Source organism: Aspergillus costaricaensis (genome assembly GCF_003184835.1).
Source record: "Aspergillus costaricaensis CBS 115574 unplaced genomic scaffold BO79scaffold_27, whole genome shotgun sequence".
Classification (NCBI taxonomy): domain Eukaryota; kingdom Fungi; phylum Ascomycota; class Eurotiomycetes; order Eurotiales; family Aspergillaceae; genus Aspergillus; species Aspergillus costaricensis.
In genome coordinates this window covers 165744-193489 of record NW_020291827.1, presented here as the reverse complement: position 1 = coordinate 193489, position 27746 = coordinate 165744, and the positions used below count along the sequence as shown (strand labels likewise).

Sequence of the window (27746 nt, the reverse complement as noted above, 5' to 3'; positions counted from 1 at the left end):
GAGAAAAGTCAAAAGAAAGACATGCATACCATGATGGTCACGCATATACCCAGGGGTACATCTGCACTAGGACAAACAGCAATTAATGGGTCGGTAATGTAGATGTCATGTCGTCCAGATGAGTCCGCACCCAGACTGTGGTTGGGTGATAAGTTGGAGATGGGGGTGGGCAGACGCATGACTTGACAAGAACCACGGGTCCCTGTCAGCAACCGTTGTCAAAGAGATCAATGGCGAGGAGGGTACGGGACGTGCGTGGATGCCAATCATAAAGCCGGACCAGTCAGACTGAGTTTGACGGACCTGCCACTTCTGTCGACCAACGACCTCTCATTCGGCAGAGCAGGTGCCGCACCTTGCCTTGTGTCGCCGTATCTGCGGTCCCCAGCCGGAAGACCACTGCTTCAAGGCCCTATTGGGCGTTACACTAGAGGTGTTGGCGTCAAGACTCCCGGGGAGATGTGGGGGTTGGAAATTTTGAGACGACCCAAGAGTATTGAAGCAGCCCAGCCTATTGTGTAGCAGCGCACAGCATATTCTGGGCTGTAGTAACTAGTGAGATTTGCCTGAGCGCCGGGGGTGTGTGTGTGGAAGGAGAAGGGGGGAGGGTGGAATCATTGGCCGCAAACGGGGAAGTTGTATTATCTATCATCTTGACACACATCTTGGACAGGCCGGATGTGGGGACCTTCTGCCTGAAATCAAGGATGGCCGATGGTGACGACAAGGTCGGGCCAAGGTTCCTGCTATCTACCACACTAGAATGATCGGGAGGGGCTGCATGAGATGGGTAGCAGATGAGACGAGAATCTGTGCTCAGTTGGAGTGAAGTGGCAGCAAGGACCATTACAATCAATTGGGATAGATTGGAAGATCGATGCACTAGATACTGCAGTAATGGATGGATGATTTGAATTTCTTTTCTTTCTTTTTTGGGGGGTGGGTGGTGAAAAGGGAAATGGAAACCAGACGGGGCAGCCCCATCGCAGAGAAGCCGCGGCGCTACGGCGGGACTAAGTGGCCACTAGTGACGGAGGCCCACCGCGCGTTTCCTTAAGCCCCTCCCCACCCCCATACTGGATTGACCTGCAGTGAGCCAGTGAGTAAGTACTCCTCTCCCTGGCTAATTACTTAGTTAGTAGTAGTAGTAGTCTTATTGTACTACAACCTTCCCTTTTCCCCTCCTCCTCCTCCTCTCCGTCTCCTCCTCCTTCTTTCTTCTTCTTCTCAACTTCTTAGTCTTCCTCTTCCCCTTCCACGTCTTCTACTCCTCAAGAAGTCGTCTTCCCCCCCCCTCCCTTCATTCCTCCCTTTCTCCCTCATGATTCACTTCTGTTGGGTTATTACTTAACTTCACCTTATCTCCTACCCTTATCTTTCGCTGACTTCATCTTCATTTACACTTTCCACTCTCCCACTCTTTTCCCCCACATCCTGATCGTTTCTGGATCGCCTTGGGGTGCTTGTGTTTCTGGTTCCCTTTATCATTGTGGGGTTGGGCGTATCTTAGCTTGCTATCTGCTGTGGGTAAACCTTCTCCTCCCAGTTCCCAATTTAATTGACTCCCCTCCTCATTTAACGATCTACGCTGCCATGTATCTTATCACCTGTTGTCTCTTCTCATGACTTGCAAATTCATATATCTCATCTATTCCTGTTTCTTGGTTCCCAGACATACTTTCACCGGGATTAGATCATCTAAAGTTTAGTGTCTTGCTGGTGTATTGTGTATGTCATCGGCTCCCCACACCCCACCGCGCCCCCCTTCCTATGCGGAAACACAAGACGCGTTGTTGAGCCTCGATTCTGAACTACAGATACTAATTTTATTCTAATTACAGAGAAGAATCGCTCTTTGGCGACTGAACCCGCGCGTGGTATCCTACAGGGTCTCGAAAATAAGGAATGCGTTGTTGATTGGCCTCGTTTGCACTGTCAAGATATTGGATAAATTCCGTTTCAAGGGATATACATCGCTGGCGGCACACGGAGTATAGAGGGTTTCATTCTTCTAAATCATGGCGACAGTTGTGGTGCAGCAGCAGACGCTGCGACACTCAACACCTCCCCCGACCGGCTTGACTCCCGCATTGAGTCTGAACAGAACTTCGTCTCCCATCCCAAACAAGCATATACCTGTTTGCCCCACGGGTCCCTCTCCAATTAATGCTCATGCACCATCTCCAGCTGCCAAAGACAACTCTAATGATCAGACCTCGTCGCTCTTATATCCGCCTGATAAATCCCGGCGACTGACTCATTCACCTACGGTGTATACAATTGACCTCAAAACCCTGTCCGCTTCTTTGGAGCATTGGGCCGCCCAACCACTGCCAAATCCCGAATCGATGTTTCCATGGCTGCACGGGCTTCATCCAGATAATCACTTGCAACTGGGATTCTTTACGAAGGGAAAACGTTCTCTTCGTCGGACTCCGAGGTGCTGGCGGGGTATCACCATTGTCAAAGTCGGCGGTAATCTATCCTCCTGCAGGATCAAGGGTGCGGTAGCTCCAGAAGAGGTTCTGGCCCCGTCGGGAGTGGAATTCATCGCGGTTGACCCTCGGGAAGGCTTCTCAGTGCGCAACTTCCAGATACAGACCGCAAAGTTGGCACCCTTATCTGACATTATCGTCTACGGTGAGAATAGTGCAACCCAGCAACAGATTCTGGACATTGCAAGGCGAATGGCAACGGCACAGCATAATTGGAGAATCAAGAACGACCCTGACCGTAACTTTCCTGCTTATAACACCTTTGTCCTTGATTGTGAGTAACATGGGTCCTACTTAAGGGTAACCGCGAGCTAATCGATCACTAGGTCCCTTCTCTGAGGTTGAGAAGAGAGCGTCGCACTTGGTGGCTATCAATTCCAGTGGCCAGCTTACGGGACAGGTCGTGGATTTCTGTAAGTGACATATAGGATGCTCGCTGGTTGTCATTCTAACATGTTACTAGTCCAGTGGGAACGGTTGGAGATGTGTGAGATGTCCAAAGCCTCCGAAATCTCGACGAATGTCTGGCTTGGCCCTACACCCGATTACCTATTACGGCCTGGATCTTGCGGGCCTGCACCTACCGAGAAATTCGACCTCTTGATCGAGGCCAGCGAGCTCGCAAGTATTCCCGGCCCTCGCTTCCTGGCGAATCTCAATAAGCAACTCGAGGAAGGCCCACAGAAGTTGGAGTTTCCCTCATCCGGTTCGATCCTTTTGCCCTCAGGTGAAACCAGAGAGATCGATGATCTAGTAAACACGGTCCGCTGGATCTATTACCTGGCCAATCCGGATGAGCCAGACCAGAAGGCTGATGCGGATGGAGATATCCCAATGATCCCCCTCACCAAGACAGCCCGCAAAATTCTCATTCATTGTCCGGACGGCTACACTGAAAGCTCACTGCTAGCGATAGCTTATTTGATGTTTGCAGAGGGCATTTCGGCTCCGAATGCTTGGCTCAGACTGCACTGTGAGAAGAAGCGAAATTTCTTCGCCTACCCTTCTGATATTACCTTCATGAGCGGTGTACAAGCACGACTATTGCAGGAAAGCCCTGCAACTCGATCACACAAGATCAGGAGCCTTCCCGATCCTGCTTGGTTCAGATATTGCGATGGTTCCCTTCCAAGTCGCATTCTGCCGTACATGTACCTGGGCAACCTGTCCCACGCCAACAACCCGGAGATGCTATCCGCGTTAGGCATCAAGCGCATCCTCAGCATAGGCGAAACCGTGACGTGGAACAACGACTCTGCTAAGGTGGACGAGAAGATCATTCTGCACATCACTGATGTTCAGGACAATGGGATTGATCCGTTGACACGGGCGTTCGATCGCTGCCTAGAATTCATTCGTAAGTTGATATGCTGCTGGCACCGATAGAACGAATGCTTATCAGGACTGGTCACTTAGGACAAGGAAAGCAGGACGGAATGGCCACCTTGGTGCATTGTCGCGTGGGTGTCTCACGTTCAGCGACCATCTGTATTGCCGAGGTGATGGCGTCATTAGGCCTCTCGTTCCCTAGGGCATAGTAGGTCCACTGGATCATATTACATGCGACTTACGCTAACGTTTGCCCAGCTGTTTTGTCCGAGCACGAAGGCTTAACGTAATCATCCAGCCTCATCTACGATTTGTGTAAGTCCCAGCTCTATACCTGCTAAGCATAATCCTGGACGCTGTTAGCTAACGGTATATTTTAGATACGAGCTTCTTAAATGGGAGGAGTTACAATTACAGAAGCGAAACAAGCCTGCAAGACGGGAACTAGAATGGGCTACCGTGGCTCGCGAGATCGCATTGATGAACAAACCGTATTCTAGACAGTGAAAGCGACTTCGATCATGCAGGAAGCCTGCAGAAGTGTGACCCTGGGAGCTGTGCTCCACACGCCACATTCCGCCAGGTATCCTCTATACGGAGACAGACCGCGTCTCCTGCAACAAAAGACAACAGATATGATGATGACCGATATGTTTGACATGAGGGCACGAACAACAGCTAAATGATCTACTTTCTTTTTTCGCCGTTCTTGATTTTGGGCGTTCGAGGGACTTAATCTAATGGCACTGAGATGTTTGATTACGCATCCAAATATATGTTATGTGTTGTGTGTATGTGTGGGATTTCTCCAAGGACGGCGTTATCGTGGCTTGGCCTAGGAATCGGCATGATGTCTATCGTTAAAGGGTCGACCTGCTTACTGCCATTGATGTTGGGTTTGATCCTGGTATATTTATGCAGCTCAGACGCGCCGTCGTCTATGTTCAATGCCATTTCGAAGTCTAATTCCTGAACAAATGATACTTACTAGTAGCTTCTTTTACAGTACACTGTATGGCTATGAATAGTAACTCGTATCGCTGCCCTGGTAAAGTTCGTATCTGTACTGTCGGGTGCTTTCCTAGTAACAGAGGCAGTAGGCACCTGCCGATTTAAGCAGGGTGGCAAGATAGCAAGATAAATAGAGATTCCCACTAGTCCTCTCCTCCATAATCCTTAGTTAGTTTAACTAGTTTAATATAACAGAGTAATTATTAAATACAATCAGTTATCATTTTATTTAAATAGTTATATATTTAGTAACTAGACTGGAGCATATTAAAAATCTCTAAGAACCTAGTAGTTAATGTTGGCTGGAAATCAGTCATCTTTTAATTATTTAACTCAGCTGAGAATCCCATACAAATTCTATGGGAATCCCAGCTAAGATAGATAATATAAAGATGAATCATTTTTCTTATATTACTGATATTATTCTGATTATTTAATTATTTGATTCTTTATTTACTGTTCTTTATCCCACTTGCTTACCCTATTTTCTTTATTTAATAAGTAAACTGATGATTCATGACTCTGATCTAGAATTATTTACTAAAAATAATAAATAAGATCTTTTATCTCTTAATAAGTAAGAAAGTAAATTAAATTTATTTATTTCTTATCTAAAGAATCTACTTATTTTTTATTTAAAAAATAAATAAATATTTACTTCTCTTTAGCAAGTTTATTAATTATATTAATCTTATATTATTATTATTATTATAATTACTTTAATCTAGTTTTTTAATTAAGACTAGTATTATCTAATATTATTTTTTTTGGTCTAGTATCTAGGAGTCTTCTATAAAAGTCTTTTATAGAATTTTTTTATTAATCTAATTAGTCTACTTTGCTAAATTATTTTTTTAATTTAAATTAGTACCTGGGCTAAATTTTTAATAATTATAAGTTTAATTTAGTTTAACTGAAAGATCTAATTTATTTAATTAAGAGAAATAAATAAAATAAATATAATAACTGAAATAAATAAATTTATTAATTAATTAATTATATTATATAATTAGCCAGTATAGATTAAAAATATTTAAATACTTATTAAATTAAAATATATATAGAATTATATTAATCCAGATCAGCCAAATAAACTAAATATACTAAATAAACTAAATTAATTAAAAATATAATAAATTAAATAAACAGCTTAAATAATTCTTAATTTATTAGTTAATTAATATAAAATCTATTAAGATTGTATATGAGATTACAAAATATTATTTAAAAAATATTAGATAATTTTAAATAGTTTATCAGTAATATTATTAATTATATATAATTTATTATTTTACTTTTATAAATAGTCAATTTTAAATATAAATAATATATATAAAATCCTGTAAATATTAAAGAAGAAACTAGCTTTTATTATAAAAGTAAGAAAATATAATCTAATTTATTAATATTATTTATTACAGATCCAGTTCTACTCTGGATTAGAGATCTATATTTTAATATAAAAAAATCTATATTCAGAATATAAATAAATATAAATTTCAGAGATTAAATAATTATTATGTATATAATATAATTTTTTAAAATTAATATTAAATATTTTATCTATATTCTTAATAATTTAGTTTGAAAAAATTATTAAATTAAATAAAAATTCTTAACTGATTCCTGATTTCTATAAGATAACTTATAAATTTTATAAATTTAATAAAAATTATCAAATTAATTAAAAATTCAAATTAAAAATTGTAAATATAACTTTTTAAAATTAATTAAATTATTTATTAAATTTAAATATAACTTTTAAAAATTAATTAGATTATTTATTAAATTATTTAAAATATATAAACAAACTAAAATATCTATATAAATTAAAACTAAATAATAGGATTTATCTTTTTAGTAAATATTTATATATAAATAAAATAAAATAATCAAATAATTAGAAACCAGATCCATAAGTTATTAAAAGATTTAAAAAAGTATATAAAAATAATAAATTTTAATATATATATAAGAAAGCTAGGCAAAAATACTAGAAAATTAATTAAAATTATAATAAAAATAATAAAAATAATTTATTTAATTTTATAATTTTATAAATATTTACATCAAATAAATTAAATAAATTAAATTTTTAAGAAAATTAAATCTTTGATACAGGATCTGATATATATATTTATAATAATTTATAATAATTTACTAATTTTAATCTAGTAAATGATGAAACAGCTGTATTAGTAAGAAATATTAATATAAAAATTTATAGATTTAGAATTATTTATATTAGCCCCACTGTTTATATATTAAATAAACTAATTAAATTTGAATTAAAAAATATTATATATATACTTTACTTTTATTTAAATATAATTTCAGCAGGCAAAGTAAAGAAAGATAATTTATACTTAAATTTATATAAAAATATACTTGAAATATATGAAAATAAATAAATATATAAAATTAATGAATAAAATAGTATTTTATTTATTAAATAAAATTAAATAAATTAAGTAAATTAAATAAATTAAACCTATTATATAAATAATATAAAATTAATTTATTTAAAAGAATCTGTTCTTCTTTAGTACCAGAGACTTAGATATCCAGATAAAAAAGTAATTAAATATTTTAAAAAAATAACTTTAAATATTTATTTATTAAATCTATTTAAATTAAATAAATTTGACCTCTGTGAAACCTGTTATATTATAAATATAAATAAATAAATATTATATAGATTAATATAAATAAAATAAATATTTTTTAACTATTTATATTAGGATCTTATTCACATGTCTCTAGAAATTAAAAATAAATAATATATTAGTTATATATATAATTTATTTATTAAATATTACTTAGAACAAACCCTTGTAAATAAAATAAATATTTATTAATTTTTAAAATAAATAATATAATTTATATAAATATAATTTAAAATAGAGCCTTGTCAGTTCTACTCAAATAATAATTTAAATTTATTTAACTAGTTTATATTCTATAAAAAATCAGGTATTCTAATTATATAAAATTCTGAAAATTAATCTAAATAAAATAGCTTTACAGAGAGGGCTAGAGTTCTAATTATTTAAAAAATATATATATTATTAATTAACTCTGAATTACTCTATTTTTTATAGTCTAAAACAGCAGAAACAGTAATATTTATATTAAATAAAATATTAAATAAAGTAAATAATTAAGAAACTTTATATAATAAATTATATAAATATTTAGATAACCTACTAAACTTCCTGTATAAAAAATCTAATTTAGCTAATCTAAAATAATATAACTTAAAAGCTTATATAAGAATTATTAAATTATTTTGTTTTAATAAGTTAAATTCTAGAATCCTGATTAGTTATCTAGTAGGGTATATTATATTAAATATATAGAAAATATAGATTTTAATAAAATAAAAAATAATAATTATAAGAGATTATATTTTTGATGAAAATTTACTATATAATTAAATAAATATAAAAATTAGTAAATTTTATTAAGAAGATTTAGGGCTAAATCTATCTAAAGCCTTAAATAATGAAGAAATTAATAAAATTATTAAATTTATTAAAAAAAATTTAAAAATTCACAATTCTCAGCAAAATGATATGGAAGAAGAAAATTTAATAATTTCTTATAATAAAAATGATTAAAATACTTAAATTAATCAAAATGATGAACAAAATGATGAAATTGATGAAATTGATTAAAATAATTAAAATAATTAAAATGATTAAAATGATTAAAATGATCAAACTGATCAAAATAATCAAACTGATCAAAATGATTAAACTGATTAAACTGATTAAACTGATCAAACTGATCAAACTGATCAAACTAATCAGATTTTAGGTGATTAACTATTTACTCCAATACCAACCTTATCTATTATTTTTATTGATAATACAGACCTTTTTTCAAAATTTAATCAAATTATAAGAAAATAAAATTAATCAAAGTCACCTGATCCTGGATTATTAAAATAAATATAAAATTTTATAATATAAACAGATTAAAATAAATAAATAATATAAATTTAATTATTTTTATATATATTTATAATAGAAATTACAGATAAAATACTAAAATTATAAAAATATGACCTGCCAGCCCTACTAGTGAATTAAAAGAAATTATAAAAATATTTTTACCAGTAATAATTTACTGAAGCTGTAAAAATTAAATATTAATAATTATAAATAATATAAATATAAATCTTTATATTAGAAGAAAAAATAAAAAATTATTAAATTCTTTTATTAAAGTGGGTCTTTATATATAAATTTAATAAAAATATAAATTTATTAAAATTTAAGGCCTGTATTTATATATGAGGAGATCTTTAATTTAACTTATTTTAGAAAGAAACTAGAGTTTTAATTCTAAAATCTTAAATTTTAAGAATAATATTTATATTGATTATAGTCTTTAATCTTGAAATATATTAGTTAAATATAATAAATATCTTTCTAAATAATTATTTATATAAAAAAATTTATATATTATATTTTCCTGGTTTTAGAGCCAAGAGAAAAATATTTAAATTACTTAAGATTTTATATAGGTTATAAAAATTATCCTTACTCTGGTAAGAAATAATTAAGAAAATTCTTATTAAATTAAATTTACAGTCAATGAATGAAGATTCTTATATTTTTATAAATAATTATTTAGTCTTGATTATTTTTATTGATGATATTATTATTATTTTTTATAAATTAAATTAAAAAATATTTAAAAATTTCAAAGATTTATTAATCTTTATATATAATATAAAGAAAATAAATAAAGCAACAAAATTTTTGAATATTAATATTATTTATAATAGAAAAAATTAAAAATTATGGATATCATAAACAGATTATATTAAAAAAATTAATTATTAATTTAATCTAACTAAGTAAAAATTATTAAAAATACTATATATTATAAATATTCAAAAAAATGTAAATGATGTAAATATATATATAAATTCTATTTAAATTAAATTATATTAATAAAAAATTAGTTTTTTATTATATACAGCCATTATTTCAAGACCAGATATTATAAAAATAGTATAAATATTTAATAAATATCTATTAGATCTACTTCCAAAGTATTAAAATACTGTAAATTATATGATTTTTTATCTATATAAATCCAGATATCTTTGTATTAAATATTTAAATAAATAAATAAAATAAATAAATCCAATTTTTTAAATGGTTAGTGATGTAGTATTTATAGATAATATAAATAAAATAAATTTAGAGACTTATATTTATAAACTTTTTAATAAACTAATTAATTAAATATTTAAAAAGTAAAAAATAGTAATATTATTTATTATAAAAACTAAATTTTTATTTCTTATATAAGCCAGTAAGTAATTTCTCTAGTAAATTTAAATTTTTAAAATTATATAATTTAATTCTGAACAACCTGTTTATATTATTTATAATAATATATAAATAATATAAATTTTAATTAATAAATATTTATTATACAAATTTAAATTTAAATATGTTGATATTTATCAAAATTAGTTAAAATAATAAATTAATATAAATAAAATTAAAATAAAATGGATTTTAATTAATCAGATATTTACTAATAATCTGACTAAGTAATTAATTGGTCAAAAATTTTAAAATTTTATTAAATATTTAAATATAAAAGATATTAAATATTTAATTCAAAAATCAGTAAAATTAAACTAATTAAATATTATAAACTAGCTAAATTAACAGGTTTGTATATATGTAAATCTGGAAAAATATATTAGCTAAAAATTAATTATTTTTTAATTATTTAATTCAGCTGAGAATTCCATATAAATTCTATAGGAATTCCAGCTAAGATAAATAATATAAAAATAAATTATTTTTTTTATATTACTGATATTATTCTAATTATTTAATTATTTAATTTTTTATTTATTATTTTTTATCCTACTTGCTTACTCTACTTTCTTTATTTAATAAATAAATTAATAATTTATAATTCTGATTTAGAATTATTTACTAAAAATAATAAATAAGATTTTTTATCTTTTAGCAAGTAAGAAAGTAAGTTAAATTTATTTATTTTTTATTTAAAGAATCTATTTATTTTTTATTTAAAAAATAAATAAATATTTGCTTTCCTTTAGCAAGTTTATTAATTATATTAATCTTATATTATTATTATTATTATAATTACTTTAATCTAGTTTCCTAATTAGGACTAGTATTACCTGATATTATTCTTTTTAGCCTAGTGCCTAGGAGTCTTCTGTAAAAGTCTTTTACAGGATTCTTCTACTAATCTGATTGGTCTACTTCGCTAGACCGCCTTCCCGATTCGGACTAGTGCCTGGGCCAAATTTCCAACAGTTAATAATATGTAGAAAGAGAAGAAGTACCAGCTATAATTAAAATTAAATATTAAATCTTTAAATACTGGAGATGTTTAGACATATATATTAAAAGAATTATACTGATTTATTTAAAAATCTTTATCAGATATTTAATAAATTAGTATTTGCTGTAAATCCAGAAAATTACTTAATTTTAATATCTAATTAAATAGAGATTACTTCTAGCAGAAATACAGAGACAGATATAATATTTTATATAAAAATAAAATTTTCTTATTTATATTTATATTTTTCTTCCCTGTTAACAAATATCAATAATATCTTATAAATTAAAAATAAAATAATATTTATTTAACTTATTTTTACTAGCAGAGCTGGCAAGAATATTAATCTATATATTAATTAATATAAATTAATATAATTATCAACAGGATTATTAGATAAAGACTAGCTAAGAGTTAGAGTGGGCAATGGCCAGGTCAGGTCAGGTTATCAGCAATTCTTATACCTGACTGTCAGATTAATAGTCAGATTAAGAGAATTCTTATACTTGACTGTGGTACAGCTAAAATTAGAATAATTAATTATTTTAATTAATTTTAGTACTAAGACCTGTCTATTATATTTATTTAAATATTAATATAATTAAGATATACTCAGATTAATTTTTATTTAATCTGTCTTTTTATATCTTTATTTATAAGTATATTAAAATTAATATTTATAATTTATTAAATCTATATAATAAAGACAGGAGGACTGTTTCTATATATTATTAATTTAATAAATCTAAGATAATCTCTAGTATTAATTAAAATTAATTTTTCTAATCTGAATTCTGCTTACTATATAAAATATTTATATTATATATATATATATAATCCTGTTCTGATAATATATATTTTATATAATATTTTTTATATTATATAAATAATTTACTTAACTTATTATAAATTTTATATAATTTTTTAATTTATAATAATTAAAATATATTTTTAACAAGTGTTAAGAGTCTTCAAAATAAATATTATAAATTAAATTTATTCTGAATATCTATCTTATTAAATAATATTTTTTTTTTATAAATTAAAATATTAAATTTATATTATTCCAGCTGTTAACAGCTCTGACTATAAAACATAATTTTTAATATAATTTAAAAAAATTAATTAATATTATATTATTTATATTTTCTAAATTATTATTATTAATCTAGCTAAGTTTCTGGGAGATCTTATTAGAAATTTATTTATATATTATATAGTATTCTGATTCCTAAATTAATTACTTATATATTACTTTTAATAAACAGTACTTGATAGCTGCTGGTTATAATAATATTAAATTATATAATATTAAATTTATTAATTTTAATTTAATTATAATCTTTAATAATTATATAAATAATATTACTAGTATTGTATTTTACTGCAAGGAAAAGTAAATAATTATTAATTTAAAAAATAATATAATTAAAGTCTGAGATACCTGTACAGACAGCCTGCAGTATAACTATATATATAAAACTTTAATTAATAATATTATAATCTATTCTAACCAGGACAAGCTTATTAGTGGAAATTATACTAGTATTATTTAAATTTAAAATCTAGATAAAAATATTTATATTTACTAGCTGATTTCTAAGAATAATATTATTATTTATAATATTAATATTATAAATAATGGATCTCTGCTTTATACTAGAAATAAAAAAATAAATAAAATAATTACTTACTATTTATTTTTATTACTGACTTTGAATAACTGGTTTATAAAATAATATCTATATTTAATATATTATCTAAGATACTGAGATAATATATATTTTTTTAATATATATTTTTTATTTATATAAAAATTATTTTATTTATGTTCTACTCTCCCCAGATTAAAAATATTTTATAATATTTTAATAAAATAATATATATTAATATACAGAAAATAGAAGCTTTCTGTAAAAGATTTATATAATTAATTTTATAATAAAATACTAGTTTATTTATTTTTAACTAAATATATATTATTATTAGGAAAGCTTAATATTTATTTTTTATATTTTTTTTCTAGTAGTTTTTTTATTTTTGCCTGTAGTTTTTTTATCTATTTTCTTATTTTAGAAAATCTTATCTTTAATAATCTTACCTCCAGTAATCTTATTTAGAATATTAATTAAAATCTTTTTAATTAGTAAGATTCTGGTAGAGATATTTTTCTTATATAAGATTTATTAATATTTTAATTTTTTATTCTTATGCTAATATTTTCTTTCTGGATTATATTTTATATTTTTTAATAAAATTATAATTATATCTAGAATCTTTTCTGGATTATTAATATTATCTTTCTACTTTTTATTAATATTTTTAAAATATAGTAATTATCTATTTTTGATAATTTAATAATTAATTTTAATAAAATTCTTTTTTAGTTCTAGCAAGGAGGACAGTAAAAATAATATATTTATTATTACTTTTAAAAAAGTCTTCTAGGTTACTTAGTTATTTAATATAATTTAAAAAAAATTAGATACTTAATAATTAAAAATCTATATTATCTATATTTATTTTACTTTATTTACCTGGTTAATTACTTACTTAATTATAATTTAAATAAAAATTATTAAAAAAAAATAAATATTCTTATAGTATTTCTACAGATTTAATCCAGCAGAATTTATTATATATAATATTATAAATATTATATTAAAGTTATATTTTTTATTAAAGCTAGTTACTAATTCATAATATTTCTTATTATTTAAATTATTATATAATATTATACAGTCGAATCCCGCGGACTTTAGTATTATATATATATAGATTTTTTCTTTAAAAAAAAAGATCCAGATTAATGCCTTCTCTTTCTATATAAAAATCTAGTCATATAAAATTTTAATTATAAGCTATATTTTAAATAATTTTTTAAATATACTGGCTAGTCTTATTATATCCTATTTAAAATTATTTTTAAATAATTTTATAAGTTATTAATAAAATTATTATATTTTATTATTCTTAATTATTATCTCTTACTTTTTAAACTTTGCCAAAAAAATTAAAATTAAGCTTTTTCTTTTTATAATATTAATATTTTTTATTATATTCTTTACAGTTACTAGAACTTGTAATATAATAAATCTTAATTAAAAATTTTCTAATATTAATTTATATAAATTTTATATAATTTATTAAAACTTAAGTACCAGGGGGTCTGTATAATCTAAAATTAATATTTTTTTATTTTTTTTTTAGTAGATTTTATAAGTCTCTAGCTTTTTTTTAAAAAATAAAATTTTAAAAATTTTTTTAATAACCAGGAGAATATTTTATCTAATAATATAATTATTACTGATAAAAATAATTAAAATTATTATATAATATATTATTAATTTTCTTAAAAAAGCCCGCATGTGGGTTGTGCTAATTATATTACTAATAATTTATAAAAAAATATACTTCTAAAAAAAGTTAAGAAATAATAAATATATTTAATTAAATATTATTTATTCAGCAGTCAGGTAGGCAGGAATAGATTTATTATATAATAATAAATAAAAATAATTATTAAAATCTGAGTTATAAGTATTAAAAAAAAAAATAATAATAATTAATAAATTAAAACTATTCTTAAGCCACCTCACAGCCAAAGAAATACTTAATATATTATTTCTTAAATAATAAGTCTTATTATAAATAACTAAATTAAAATATCTATTAAGTTTATAAGAAAAGTTAGCTAGTATAAGATTAATTAATTTAAATTTTTATAAATATTTTAACTTAAACTAATTAGATATAGCTAAAAATCTATATTTTTTTTTTAAAATATTATATATTATTAGGACTACAGAGTATTAATTATTAATTTTAATAAATATTAGATAATTCTTAATAAGATAATTATAAATATAAAAAGAATTATTTCTCTACAGTTGATTATTATTATAATAGATATATATATTTAATTTACTAGATAAATTATAAAATTCAGATAATTATTATTTTATTAAATACAAGAATATAATAATTAATATTAATTTATTAAAGATTTTTTCTTTATTTTATAATTTTTTTCTTTTCTCTCAGATAATCTACTAGATATTAACTATATTTATTTAATATTAAGATTTTCTGTAGAATTTATTTACTATTAAAATAAAGTTAATAATTTTAATTATCTTTTTAAATTTTATAGAATCTATAAGAATTATATCTTTTATTACTTAACTATTCTAGATATATTAAAGTTTCTAAATAACTAGTCTCTGCCAGAATTTTAAAATATATTTATAAATTATATTTAATACCCGGGGATTAATTATATTATTAATATTAATTTAAATAAATTTTTCTGGACTGCAGTCTACTTGGAAATCTTTATTATTTAATTATTTCTATTATTTATATAAATAATTAATATTCTCTAGTATTATTTTCAGAAAAGTTTTTTTAGTAGAAACTATAGTTACTGGAATCTTAAAGTCTTTAAAAATCTTGTAGATATTATTATTAAAAATAGAATTATTAATATTTTTTTTTAATTATATTATTTTATTTTCTAGCTCAGTATCAACTGCTTTATTATTTTTAAAGAATTTCTTAATCTTTTTATTCTTGTAGATTATTAAATGAAAGACTATATTAATATATATTACTTTTTAGTATATTTTAGTAGAATTATAAATTATAGACTTATAACTAAGTATTATTATTTATTCTAATATAAATATATTATTAAGCTAAAAAAAAATTTTAATCTATTTATTAGTCTGGTCATGACTAGAACTGTTTTTTATTATATTTTATAAATTTATAATATTATTATTACTAAAAAATATAACTAACTTATTAAAATTTTTATTAAATATTTATTAAATAATCTTATTTATTTTCTTCTTAATTTTTTTTTAAATAATCTTCTTTTTAAAATACTTACTAGCCCGGCGCTTGTTCTTATAAGTATTACTTTTATATTTATTAAAGTTAACTATTAAAAGGGTTTCTATATTAATCTTTTTTAAAAAATATTAATTAAAATTATTTCTTATTTTTTTAAATTTTAAAGATAGCTGTGCCTTTTATTAATTTATTAATTTAATTAAATATATATATCTTAGCTAATACTTTTTTTAAAATTTAAATTATATAATCTATATTTAAGTCAGAAATGTTCCTTCTATAAAAAATATTTTAATTAAATAATAAGTTCTTATTTTTTACTTAGTAGAGAAAGTAGATTAGATAATTTCTAATATTTTATTTATTTTTATTACAGCTGATAAATTAGAAATATTTATACTAATCTTTCTTTTTTCTAAGCTATAATAATTTTTAGATTTAATTAAGTTTAATTCCTTTCTTACTATCTTTATAATTATTAATATAAGATAAATAATTATTTTAAAATTTAATTTAAAATAATTTAACTAATTCAGAGGCTAACCAGATCTTTTATTCTTTAAAATTAATTAGAAATAAGATATACTGTAGGCCAGATCTTTCTTTTCTAAAATTTAGTTTTTTTAATTTATTTTTAAATATATTATCTAAACCTGGACTTATTATTTATTAATTAAAGATTTTTTATAAATATCTTATAAAATTAAATATTCTATTATTCTAGAAAATATCTTCTATTTTAGCTATTCTATAAATACAGGATATTTTAAGAATATAATCTGGAATACTAAAGATAAGTTTAATAAAAAAAAAATAATAAATAAAGAATTAGATACTTAAAAAAAGATATAGAATATAAATAATAAAAAATAATAAATAAAATAAAAAAATAAAAAATAAGAGAAGAGCACAGGAAATAATAAATAAAAAATTAATAATAAATTAAAAAAGAAGAAGAGAAAAAAGAAAAAAAAAAATTTATATAAAAATAAAAAAAAAATATAATTAAGCCTTAAAAAGTAGAGAGTAGTAAATAAAATTTATTAAAAAAAATATATATAAAATTAAAGTAAAAGAACAATAAATAAAATCTACTAAATAAAATATATATAAGATTAAAATAAAAAAATAGTGAATAAGATTTACTAAATAAAATATATATAAAATTAAAGTAAGAGAATAGTGAATAAAATTTAATAAATAAAATATATATAAAATTAAAATAAAAAAGAGAAATAAGTTAATATATAATATATTATATAATTAATAATCTAATATAATTAACTGAACTATAGTTATAATATATTATTATAAAATATTATATAATAAACTGATACTTACTAATATATATTATATAATTTATATAAAATTTTTTTTTCTTCTGCTTCCCTCCTGTACTATTTATATAAATATATTTAATATAATAAATTAATTAAATTTATTTTTTATAAAGAATTTTATTAAATCTTCTTTTTTTATATCTCAGACTTTTCTAATAACTAATTATTTATTTATTATAATTAATATTTTATTCTATGCTGTACCCCCCTCTAATCTTAATTTTAAAAATATTAAAAAATATTATAAAATTATCTTATATCCAGTCCTTTAAAAAAAGATCTTTATTTTTTATAATTAATAATAAAATATATTTTTCAGTCAGGCTTACTTACAGACTAGAAAATTATTATTTTAATTTTAAAATAAAAAGAAGGCAGCAATGTAGGACAGCTTTAAAAAAAATATATTATTTTTAAATAAAATCTTTTATATTTATTATATTTTATATTTATATATATTACAGTATCCAGAAGTTAATTATTTCAGGACTAGTTCTATAAACTACTATATTTATAAAAATTATAAAAATCTAAGATTAATTATTTCTAAATAAATAATTAAACAGATACTGGCTGAAGGATTAATATAAATATATTTATATTAAATATTTTTTTATTATCAGTTATTTTAAAAGCTAATCTTTAATCAAGATTTTAAAAATTTATAATTTATAATAATCAGAATTTTTTTAATTAAGTTTTATAATTTATTATTACCTGCTGCCTGTTATTTCACATTATTAAATATATTTAATTTTAATAAATAATTAATTTTACTGCTTCAGTACTCTTTTAAAAATCTTATATATTTAATTAAAAAAATATTAAAGAGCATTTCTTGAAGCTATTAATAAAGATATATATATAATTATTATTAAGATTTCCAGATATAGATTAAATATTTATTATAGTTAACTACTAGACTAATTCTGATTAGAAAGATTTTTTTATTTTAATTAAATATTTTCTGACAGAAGATCTGGATTATTATAAGATTTTACTAAAATTTTAATTAATATTAAAAATTTATATTAATAAAAATCTAGCTATACTAGTTATAAAAGTCTTATAAAAGTATTAATTAATTTATTAATTATTAAAAGTGACTACTGATAATATAATTAATAATAATATTATATTCTATATTATTATCTTTGATCTCTGAAATTAATTTAATAATAATTTTTATTTTAATAAACTTCTAGTAAATTCTAATTTTATAAAAATTATTTAGAATTAATATTATATTCCATGTTTTATTTATATTATTCAGTTTTTTATTAATATTTTACTTCAGAAACTCTGTATTAAAACTGTTAATAAAAATATTAATTATATTTAAAAAAATAATAATAAATAACTTAAAGCTGTTTTTAAAATTTCACAGATAATTAAAAAAAATATATATTAGAATATTCTAGAATAATTAAATAAGAAATTTTAAATATTTTTTATAAAAGTCTTATACAGAAACTCTCTATATTATATTATATATTAAGATTTTATAAAAAATATCTGAAGATCTGGTTAGTTAATTTAAAATTATATTATAAATTCTAATCTTTAGTTATAGATTTAAAAAGTAGTATAATTTATAAATATCAGTTCTTAATATTAATAAAAATTCAAGATTATTTAATAACTAGAGATTTAATTAATATATTTTCTTCTTTTTAATTATAAAATTTAATAAAACTTAATTTATCTGATAATTTATTATATTCTTAAATTATATCAGAAAATTAAGTACTTTATCTAATACTAGAAGAATAATAATATTAACTATTTATATTTTATTTTAATAAAATAAAAGTAATTAGAATATCTTCTTAAGCTTTTATATTTATTTTATTTTTTTATTTTATATCTGTCAGAGAATAGGGGGCCTATAATTTATAAAATTTATAATATTTATAATAATTTATTTAATTATCTTAACTAGTCTATTAATTAATTAATATAGAAATAAATATTTTAGAAATAAGAGATTTTTCAAAACTTATAAAAAATATATAAAAAATTTTAAAAATATTATAATTATACCTACAGACCTGAAGACTATTTTTATATAATTATAATTATTTTTAATTTTATATTAAAGCTTAAAAAATTCAGGACAGGTACCTGATTAGAAAATAATATTAATTAATATTAATATTATTAAATTATTTTTAAATATATTTTCAACTTCTATTACTAATAGAATTTTATTATTAATATATTATTTATTATCTCCAGTATATTTTCAGGCCTGGATAAAGCTTTTTATAATATTTTAAAATATTAGAAATTCTTATTTTATATAAAGATTTTCGAGGAACTCAAGATCTATTTTAATATTAAAAATATATAAAAAATAATATTTTAGACCTTAGAGCAAGCTATATAATATAAATATAATATATTAAATTCTTTTAAAAATAATAAGATATTCTGATATTCTTCTTTATTAAAAATTATATTATAATTAATTTTCTATTTTTTACTATATAATCAGAGACTTTTTAACAATTATAACTAATAATATTAATATTAAATATTTATTTAATAATTCTTAAAATATTTATTATTATTATTAAAATTATCTATTTTTAAAGATTATCAAGGTACTTATACTTCAGATATATACTAATTATTTTATTATAAATTAAAAATATTAGAATATTCTAGATAATTATACTTCAGATTTAATATTTATAATTAATAAAAATAATAATAATAAGCTAATAATAATATTATATATTAATAATAATAAAAATATAAATAACCTTAATAATAATATAGAAGATAAATTATTAAAAAATTTATTTTTATTTAAATTAACTAATATTATATATATTCAGATATAGATAAATACTTAAATTATATAATATTTTTATTATTATAACTACCGCCCTGGACAATATAAAGAATAAAATAAATAATAATTATAATTATATTATTAATATTTTAAAGCTAATATAAATATAATAATATTTTTTTTTCCAGAAGCTAGGATTTCCTGTAAAAGCTTAATATAAAATCTATTTTATTACTTTTACTAGCTGATAATATCAGATATAATTAATAAATAATATATTACTTATAATATCTTACAAATACAGTATTTTATATAATCTTATTCTTGGTATAATAGTATTATAAAAAATATATAAAAATTATAAATTAATCTATAGTTATTAATCTATTTATTATACCTGATCTTTCTGATTTATAATTAAAGAAAATTAATAACTGCTAAGATAATTCCTTAATTATAATCTAATCTTAACTGGATAATTAAAGAGATTCTTATATCTTAACCTGACTGCTGGTTAACAGTCAGGTTAATAGTCAGGTATAACGGTCAGGTATACCTACTCTACTAAGAGTAATTATTATTATATTAATAATTAAACTTTGAAATAGGGTTCTCAGATATACTAATATATTAAAAATAAAAATATAAAAGAATTAATAAAGATTATCTAAATATTTTAAAATATAATTTTCTCTGCTAAAGAAGTAGAAATTAATTAAAAATATTATAAAATAGATTACAGTACTAAAACAGGGTTAATATACTCTTAAAAAATAATTAAAAAAATATTAGAAATTAATTATATATTATTATTAAAAAAGCATGGTCTGTTAATATCAATAATTATTAATATTTTTATTAAGAACTTGAACCGTGAGAGTACTAAAAATATTTTTTATATAATTATTAAAAAATAAATATATCAGAAAAAAAATATTTTATTAAAAAATATTATTAATATTATTAAGAGTATTATCAGAAATAGATTTAAATATAAGTAGATTACTAATATTAAAATTAAGAATAAAAGAATAATTAATATATTAAAAAATATTATATAATATTTAAAAAAAATAAAGTTATTACAGAACTAGAAATTTTAAACTAGTTAATTCTAGTTATTATAATAGTAATCTAAGTAATAATAACAGATTTCTATTACTACTTACTAAGAATAAATAATAACTAGAATCTGTTATTATTATAATAAAATAAATTATATTTTTTTTATATATATTAATAAGTCTCTACTGAATACTAACTAAGAATAAATTAAAAATAAAATATAAATAAGATATTAACTTCAGCAGAATCTATAAAAACTAAAAATTCTAAATAATAAATCTTTTACTAATAGCAGCTTAAATAATAATAATATATTAAAAAGTAATAAAATAAATTCTAATTTAATTATTATAATCAGCCTTACTAACTAGCAGAATATTAAATTAAATAATACTAATATTATTACAGGTTCTAGCAGCTAGAAAGTATATAAACTAGTTTTATTATTATTATTTTTTATTTTTATATTATCAGACTTGATACTGTTCAGCGGGCGGATAAATTTTATAAATATTAAGAATTTTAAAGATTAAAACTTATAAAATAGATTCTATTATATTATTATAAAAAATTAATATATAGATATCTTTCCAGCAGAAGAAAAACTTAAAATATTAACTTAATTATAATAGATTTTTATAACTGGAAAGAGCTTAAAAACTAACTAATAAAATAATATAAATAATAATATATAGAATATAATTAAATTATTAAAAATCTTAATTAAGATTATTAATATTTCTGTCAATATTATAAAAGATAATATAATTTAAATATAAAAATAATATATATAAAAATTAGATACTGAGCTTTTTAATTTTCAGAAAATACTTAATAAATTAAAGATTAAAATTTTATTAATTTAATTATTTAATTTAATCCTGTTAGCAAGAGCAGAAATATTAAAATTAATAAAAATATTTTAATAATTAAAAAAAATAAGAATCAGATCACAGCCATAGATTAAAAAATAAAATAAAAGAAAAAAACTTATCTTAAAATTATATATATCCAGTAAGCAGATATAGATTATAAATATAATATTATTAATTAAATAAATTAATTATAGCTAAGATAGATTAGAAAATAATATAAAATTTAATAATTATATATAATTTAAGGATTTAAGTACTTCAGCTCTGTTTTTTATTATTTTTATTATTTAAAATATAATAGATAATAATAAGTTAAAGACTATAAAAATATAATTTATATTTATTAATAATAAATCTACAGTTAATTTAATACCCTGGTATATTATTAAAAAAATAAAAATAAAAATAATCTTTATCTTAAATATAGATAAAATTATCTCAGAAAAAAAGATAAAGTTTAAAATTTTTATTTAATTAATAATTAATATTACTAGAATAAACTAAATTATCAGAATCTTTATAATAAATAATACTTCTAGATTTATATTACTTTTAAAAAAGTACTAGATATATATAGTCTAATTTATTAATAATTATAAAAAAAAAATCTATTTTATTTTACAGGATAATAATCAGCATGTTTTATTATAAAAAAATCTTAAAATATAATTAGTTTTTTCTAGATTAGAAAAAATAGAAGTTAGTGATATCTAATTATTAATTATATTATTAAATAATAAAAAACAGCTTATAAAGAAATATTTTAAAAAAAAGAATTTAAAAACCATGAAAAAGAAGATATTAAAAATAATTTATAATATTTTTAAAAAAATCTATAATACTGATTTAAATTTATTAAAATAAGATAATAATAATATTATTTTTAAATTAGAAAACTAGATCTAATTAACAGTAATCTAAGATTATTAACTAGAAAGTTTAATCTAGAAGAATTATATTAGATCTATAAAATTATTAAAAAGAAGATTAAAAAAGAAGTAGAATATTTAATAATAAAAAAATTCTTTAAATTCTGAAGATCTTTATATCTAGAAAATATTATTATAATATAATAGTAAATATAAGAAAATCAGTTATTAATTAAAAATGTAGTTTAAGAATTATATTAATAAAAATTAATTTCTTTTATACTCTATACCTGAAGGGATTTATTTATTATAAATATAAAAAATATATTTATTATAAGATTAATAATATATTAAATTTCTATATATCTATAAATTTAATTAAAAGTATTAAAATTAGCTTTATATAATTAAAAGAAAATTAAATAATAATAAACTAATCTCCTGTCTATAATAAAAGCCTGTATAATAAAAGATTATATATTATTATAATTAATTAAAATAAAATTTTTTCTAAAGCCAAGCAGTACTAGACTAAGAATAATATACTAGTTTATTTTCTTGAATATAGTAATAATAAAATTAAATTATTTTATAAAATATATTAAATTAATATTAATAAAAATAGCCAAAGTTAAATTAAAGGTTTTTTTTAAAATAGATATAACTAATAAATATTGGATTATACTGCTAGCAGAGAAATATATATATAAAATAATTTTTAATACTATATACAGATAATATTATTATTTAAAAATAAATTAGAGATTGACTGGTGCTCCAGTAATCTATATAAAATTAAAAAATATTATAATAAAAATTATTTTAAAGTCTAGTAATAAGCTACTAATTTTTAAATTAAATTTAAAAATAAAATTTAATTACTTTATAGATAATAATACAGGAGAGGCTGTATTAATTAAAAATCTTTTTAATTTTTTATATTACTAGTATTTTTTCTGGTTAGTATAAGCCAGATTAATTCTTAATTTAAAAAAAACTATATTTTTTATAAAGTAAATTATTATATTAGGCTATCAGTATACTGATAATAGAATTTACTTATTTATAAATAAAATAATTATAATTAAGATTTAGCCTGTCCTAACTAATAAAAAATCTTTATTAAAATTTTTAAATAATCTTTTATTTCTCTAGATTTATATTCCAGAAAGAACAGATTTAATAAAAGTAATAAAGAAAATACTAATTTATAAAAAAAAGAAATTAATAAAGTAATTAATTATATTTAATTAAAATCCTGAATAATAAACAATATTTAATAAGATTAAGAAATATCTAGTATATATTACTCTTAGTAAAAAAAATTTAATAATTTAATATTATTTAATAATAAATACCTTAAACCAAGATCTAGAAAAAATATTATTTTAAATTTATAAAATTTCTGAGAAAACAAGAGTAAGCTAGAAAATATTAAGAAATAAAAAATTAATAATATTTATATTATTTATCTTGATAGTCACAGAAACCCGGTATTATATAATAAAAAAGAAAATCTTGGTAGTATTAAAATATCTAAAGAAAAGTTATTAATTAATAAAGAATTTAAGATTCCTGATGATATTATATACAGATTATACTATATTAAAAAGTATATTAAAGAATTTAAATAATATAAATAATTAGATAATCAGATAGCAATACTATTTATAAGAATATAATTTAAAAATAATCTATATTTCTAGCTAAATACAGGTAGTAGTAGATAAATTTTTAAAATTATTATATTAAATAATAAAGATAAGCTAGAAAATTAAATTTATATTTTTATTATTTATTTTTAGTGGGCCACAATAGCAGCAAATTAATAAAAGTTTAATAATTAAAAAATATTAATAATATCTATAATATTTGGCTATAATAAAATAGTTATTTAGTTTTATAGAAAATAAGGACTTTGCTAAGTAGTTTATTTTCTATAATAATTAATTTTATTATTAAAAATAAAATAAATAATAGTTATAGTATATTATACTAGATAAGATAAATAAATTATTAGAAATATTATATAATATACATGGCTATTTCTTGACTAGAATTATATTAAAAAAAATAATTAATAGAATATACTAATCTAACTAATATAAAAATATTAAAGAATACTATTAATCATATTATACTTACTAAATAATAGGGTTAAAACTATTATTATTATTATTAATTAAAGTAAATATACTTAAATTAATAATATTTTAAAGATTAGATTATATTAGACTATTCTCCCTACTAATATATTAAGAAAACAGTTATATTATTATTAAAATTAATTATTTTAATTAATTTATAATTACAGAAATAGTTCTAAAGATTATAATAAAATAAAATTATAACTTCATATATTAATAAATTATAATTTATTTTAGTTAATTTTTAATAATTTATACAGATAATAGTTCACATTTTACTAAAAAGAAATTCTAATCTTAAATTCAGTAATAATAAGTTAAATATATATTAATACTGATAATAATCCTGTAGTTAATAAGACTAGTTAAATAAATAATTAATTTAATTATTAAGAAATTATAGATAATAATCTTTAAAAGCTCTATTAATATTTAAAATAAATATCTAGTAATTATAATTTATATTATTAATATAAAAATTATATAGTTAAGCAGCTTTATACCAGTAGAAGTATTATTAAATTTCTAGCTAAAATTAAGATTACTATTTTCTAAAGACTAGATTATTTAATATTTTATTAAATAATATTAATATAATCTTCAGTAGTCTACAACCACGCTGGAAACTGTGTTAAGAATAATATTTTTAAATAAAATTTATAAATTAATAGTATTAAAGCAGAACCTATACTAAAGTAATTAAAAAAATATTATAAAATACTGAGTAAGAAATTTAATATTAGTATAATATATAATAATTAAAAAGAATAAAAGAAAAAAGTTAAATATTTATTAATTAAAATCTTTTAAAATTAATAAAGTTTTAAAATATAAACACTCTATTGTCCTGTCAGAGATAAGAATTAATCTAATATTAAACTAATATTATATTAATTATTTAAAGCTTTTTCTGATAAGGAAAAAGAAAGTATTATTAAAAATAAAGAAATTAATAGTAAAGAATCAGAAATATTAAAAAAGTATTAATTTATTAAAAAAGTAAAATTATAAAATAAAATAATAATAAATAAAAACTAAAACTATAATTTAAAATTTTTTATTTTATTATTATTTATTACTACTCAAGTTTAAATTTCTAAATAAAATATTTTTATATTTTTATTAACTTGCTCTCCTTGTTGCAGAAGTTATTAATATTTTTTATTTTATAATATTCTATTATTACTATAATTTCTGACACTGAAAAAAAACTAAGTAAATATCTATTTAAAGAATTAGATAATATTTTTTAATAATTCTTAATCTTATTTAATAAAAAATCTAATTATAAGAACCTGTTATCTTCTATTAATTTATTTAAAAAAAATAATTCTAATCCAACCAGAAAGAATAAGAAAAAAGAATATATATATAAAAATATTTTATAATTTAAAATAAAATAAAAAGAGAAGTTAGAGCAGAATACTAATTTATATTTAAATAATTTAATAAATAATATTATAAATATTAATCTAAATATAATTCTTATAGAAGAGCAACTACTAATAATTATTTATTAAAATTAAAATATCTAGAAAAAATATATAAATTATTTCTAGAAGTCTACGGGTTATATTTAGATAAAGTATTATTTTTTAATCTTTAAAGAAAATAAAAAGAGAGAATTACTATTATTTTAATATATTATTAATAATTTAATTCTAAGATAAAAATGTTACAGGACAAGCCCCTACTAGAGGACTCAGCTAACCAGCCTTATTACTGCCTGCTAACTAAATATAATATATAAAATCTCAGGAGTTCTAAGACCCTGTTCTAAATAACAGCTATTTCTTTTTATTTAACAGATAATATATTTTTAAAACTAAGAAATAATCTCTAATATTAAAAATAACTTTTTAAATAAATCTATAATACAGAGTCTGACTGTATAATTAATAGAATATAATAAAATAAAATAAAACAGAATAAAAGAATAATAAATAATATAATATAATTATAATTTCTTACTGATTTTATTAATAAATTAAAGAAGACTGAATAACAGATAATAAATTAATAAAATTATTATTAATAAATTTAATAGAATAAATATAAACAGCTGAACTGATATATTATTAAATTATAAAATATTATTAATATCTAAGTTATAAATAATATATTTTATAATATTATTATCTTTTTTTTTAATATATAATCTAGTAACTGAGACTTATATATCTAGAAATTAAATTTTTTAATAAATAAGATAAGAAGGATTATTCTAGATTTAAAATATATTTATAATTTAAATTTCTTATAAATTTAGTTATATATTTTAATAATATATTTTGGGTAGTTTATATGTTTAGATAACTAGAAAAAAATATAAAAAAAAAATTTTTATTATAATACCAAAGTATAAGCAATATAATTATTTATAAAAAAATAATAAAAAAACTAGATAAAATTTATAAAAATAAAAATTAAAAAATAAAAATTTTAAAAAAATTATATTTTTTTTAACAAGGTAGCAAGAGCTTTAAAGATTTTTTAAAAAATTTTAATATTATTTTAATCTAAGTAAATAGCGCAACATAGAAAAATACTTCTAAAATTATAATATTAAAAAATTTAATTAATTATATATTATTATAAGTTATTATC

General features: G+C 20.5%; 1 protein-coding gene across 1 annotated transcript; it reads left to right on the top strand.

Annotated features, from left to right (window-relative positions):
• Positions 1 to 1844: 1844 nt before the first annotated feature.
• Positions 1845 to 4453, top strand: pps1 (tyrosine/serine/threonine protein phosphatase PPS1). The gene is made up of 6 exons (XM_025689163.1): positions 1845 to 2769; positions 2822 to 2908; positions 2959 to 3852; positions 3912 to 4032; positions 4083 to 4139; positions 4205 to 4453. Exons 1-6 carry the CDS (start codon positions 2019 to 2021, stop codon positions 4329 to 4331), a joined length of 2037 nt encoding a protein of 678 aa, XP_025536935.1. The 5' UTR covers positions 1845 to 2018; the 3' UTR covers positions 4332 to 4453.
• The last annotated feature ends 23293 nt before the right edge of the window (positions 4454 to 27746 follow it).

Bases quoted from the DNA above. Each gene is read 5' to 3' on its own strand.
- pps1 (XM_025689163.1), top strand. From the start codon at position 2,019: ATGGCGACAGTTGTGGTGCAGCAGCAGACGCTGCGACACTCAACACCT. The intron at 2,909-2,958 runs GTAAGTGACATA...ACATGTTACTAG, and splicing joins GGGACAGGTCGTGGATTTCT to TCCAGTGGGAACGGTTGGAG. The intron at 4,033-4,082 runs GTAGGTCCACTG...ACGTTTGCCCAG, and splicing joins CTCTCGTTCCCTAGGGCATA to CTGTTTTGTCCGAGCACGAA.